The sequence below is a fragment of the Augochlora pura genome, unplaced genomic scaffold, assembly GCF_028453695.1.
Source record: "Augochlora pura isolate Apur16 unplaced genomic scaffold, APUR_v2.2.1 APUR_unplaced_2563, whole genome shotgun sequence".
Lineage (NCBI taxonomy): Eukaryota > Metazoa > Arthropoda > Insecta > Hymenoptera > Halictidae > Augochlora > Augochlora pura.
The window spans coordinates 1-2,960 of record NW_027582728.1 but is presented as its reverse complement, the minus strand read 5'-3'; the positions used below and the strand labels follow the sequence as shown (position 1 = coordinate 2,960).

Genomic DNA, 2,960 nt, shown 5'->3' with positions numbered 1-2,960 from the left:
TAAGATATTCAATTTAATGAAGTGATTTTATGAATTGCTAGTCTCGATGCACGTTTTTGATTAATTCAATTTTAAATACTAATAAATAAAGGATCACAAGTATCCTGATGCACCAAAGTTTAAGAAATATTTAAACTCAATACAAATGCATATTCATTAACTTTTTTAAATAGAGAATAATGATGTTCAAAAGTGTCCTTCGAAATTTTATCCAAAAATTTCTGTAAATAAAATATCAAAACACAGAATCCTGGCGCACCATAGAAACTTTGAAAAAGGTCCAAAATCAGTACAGTCGTCCGCAAAAATTCTCTAAAATTCCACGATATCTACTTCGTTCCCCTAGCAGACCCGTGTGCCAGATAATTTTTCTAAACAGAGGGCAACGATTGGCGTACCGAATACTTGGCCTCGTCGCAGGCGCAGCACCTGTCAGCGTCGAGGACCTCCGCATCCCTGGGGCCGACCTCGCAGAAGGTTTTGGTCAGAGCGCCGTCCTCGGCGTACCATCGCACGTTATTCTCCAGAATCATGGACGTGAAGATAACGCATCCCGATCCAGTCGCCGGCGCTCTCCACATCACTTGGACCTACGCCAGCGGTAAGATACGGTTTTACTGTCTTGTTGCGGAAGCCCGCGGAATCCTGGCCACGATAATGCCGAGGCATCAGACACCATCGACGGTGTTGGACAGTGGCCAGTTCCGCGGAATCTATCCGAGATACCGGCCTCCCTCGATTTTTATTGTAGACGAGGCGAGGTCGGATACTTCCTAGACTCGCGGAAAGACAAACTGCGACAAAATTGGACGGCTCGCGATTCTTCCAATTATCCTCTTCTGTCGCGGCGACCGTGATCTATTCTCCGATGTTGTATTTTTTTGTAATATTCGTTTAAGCATTTTTTAATGAAAGTTGATATTTAATGCAAATAGATATAGAGAGAGAGAATATTTGAAAAATTCATTTTCTTGAATTTGTTTTTGCAGTGAACGTTTTTTAAATTTTACTATTTCATATAGATTTCATAAATATAATTCTTAATTGTTCATACCAAATTATTTTTTAAATTTGATATAGTGTATTTAAGGAGGTAATTTCAAGCAATTTTTCCCTTTAAAAAATTCTTCTCTGAAGCATCGTTAACAAGTTATTAACGAAAAACACTGATAAAAATTATCAAACAATAACTGAGGCAATAAAAATGCCACCTAAAATTCTGACAAAAGCTTACAGCATACCTTAACATATTCCCCATGATACCTGCAGTTTAAATTATTAATATAAAAATTATTATTAAATTATTATTAAATTTAAAATATCACGAATTTCTACCTCGGTTTTTGGAAAATCCGAAGCCTCGGATATAGTGTTCACGCAATCCTCGTTAAATGTGGTCAACGAGTCCGGGAATAATTGAAAGTACCCGATCCGAGCAGCAGGATTATTCGGCGCATGCTGGGAGTGCGCGGACAGGGTGAATCTCGTAAACTGCTGCAACATTTCGTGGGTCCTCGAGCCTGAAATCACCGGTTCAATTTTAATTCGTGCATGTCGCATCGATGGCCCGGCGCGCCGGAAATCTCATCGAAATTCATGGACGCCGCCGACGTCGAAGTCGGGGACGTTTTCCCCCGGATTACACACGGCGAAGCCCCGTGATCCTTGAACGGGGGTCCGTGTTTGCGATGGCGGGCCGGTAAACAGGAAATGTAGGACGTCACCTTGTAGTCTGATTGTGTAGACCGCGTTCGGGATGTACTTGTCCGATTCGCCGCTAATGAGAATCCTGTAGCCGCCGTCGCCAGAGGTCCTGCCGCTGGAAGATTGTTGCGCGGTGGGCCTCATGGGACATCCGGCTTGCGCCGTGATGAACAGGCATGCCGTCACGGTCAGGAACAACATCCTGCTGCCTGCAATCAAAATTGCTCGCTGAGATCAATTGTCCGCCGCTCCGCGAATCGCTTATTCATTAGGCTTGCATGACATTGGCGCGTTAGAGGGTTGGGACTGTTGTTTGAGTTCAGCCATTGGGGCTCTGATAGGGGCTTGTTTCAGGTTTCACGAGAAAGTCAGATTTTAATGGGAACAGATTTTATGCAACTCAATGACATTGGATGATTTTAGGCCATTTAGTGGATTTAATGCCATTGTTACGTTATTTTATATGTGTTACAAGTGTTAATATATTTTTATTGAACTTGCGATTTTTGCAATTATTTTTTATTATTCTGCGCTGAGTTAAACATTTTCTAAATAACAGAAGAGAGATATTTTTATTTTAAGTAATACTCTTACTCTAAATAAGTATAATAATGTTATAATTTTATTAAATCCTCGTAGCTGTTAAATTACAACAATTATTCTAGCGCATAAAATTATGTACAGACATCGCTGGGTCCAAAAATTATTTTCTTTCGCTATACATAATCTTCGCTATACACGTATAACATCAGATAACATCGTAGAGCATTACGATCACAAGCACTCGCGACTTCCGACATTAAAAGATTTCCTCTAGAGTCTCGCAGCGTTTCCCAACAATTTTATCCGCGCTCTTTGCATACTCGAAAACTTTTACCGTTCTCAACTACTTAACAAAACTGTTCCAAGTTTATACTATGACGGCTGTTACAAAAGTTGCCTTACCCTTCCAAAATTGATTAAGATACAGGCGAAGTCTTTAACTCCCGTAATACTTTAATCAACTTCTAAAATCCCCCGACAACTTTGAGAACGTTCCCTCCGGAACAAATTAAAAAGAATGAATAATGAACTCGCCCAAAGATGCGCCTCGATTACGCGAGCATATCTAGGAAAATTCGTAGGACTCCGTTTCTTCGATATCGGAAGATCTGGATAAAGAATTTCCTTCCATCGGCAGAATTCGATTCCAACGTAACCGCGGAGATTTTCTACGAGATCGCGGCTTATTTCCGCGTATGGATCGACTCTCTCTC

General features: G+C 40.9%; 1 protein-coding gene across 1 annotated transcript; it reads right to left on the bottom strand.

Moving 5' to 3' along the window:
- Window positions 1–371: 371 nt before the first annotated feature.
- On the bottom strand, window positions 372–1,908 carry LOC144477647 (spondin-1-like). The gene is made up of 3 exons (XM_078195380.1): window positions 1,725–1,908; window positions 1,336–1,520; window positions 372–590 (listed from the first exon to the last, which is right to left on the bottom strand). The coding sequence occupies exons 1-3, from the start codon at window positions 1,903–1,905 to the stop codon at window positions 372–374; spliced, it is 585 nt and encodes a 194-aa protein (XP_078051506.1). The 5' UTR covers window positions 1,906–1,908.
- Window positions 1,909–2,960: the final 1,052 nt, after the last annotated feature.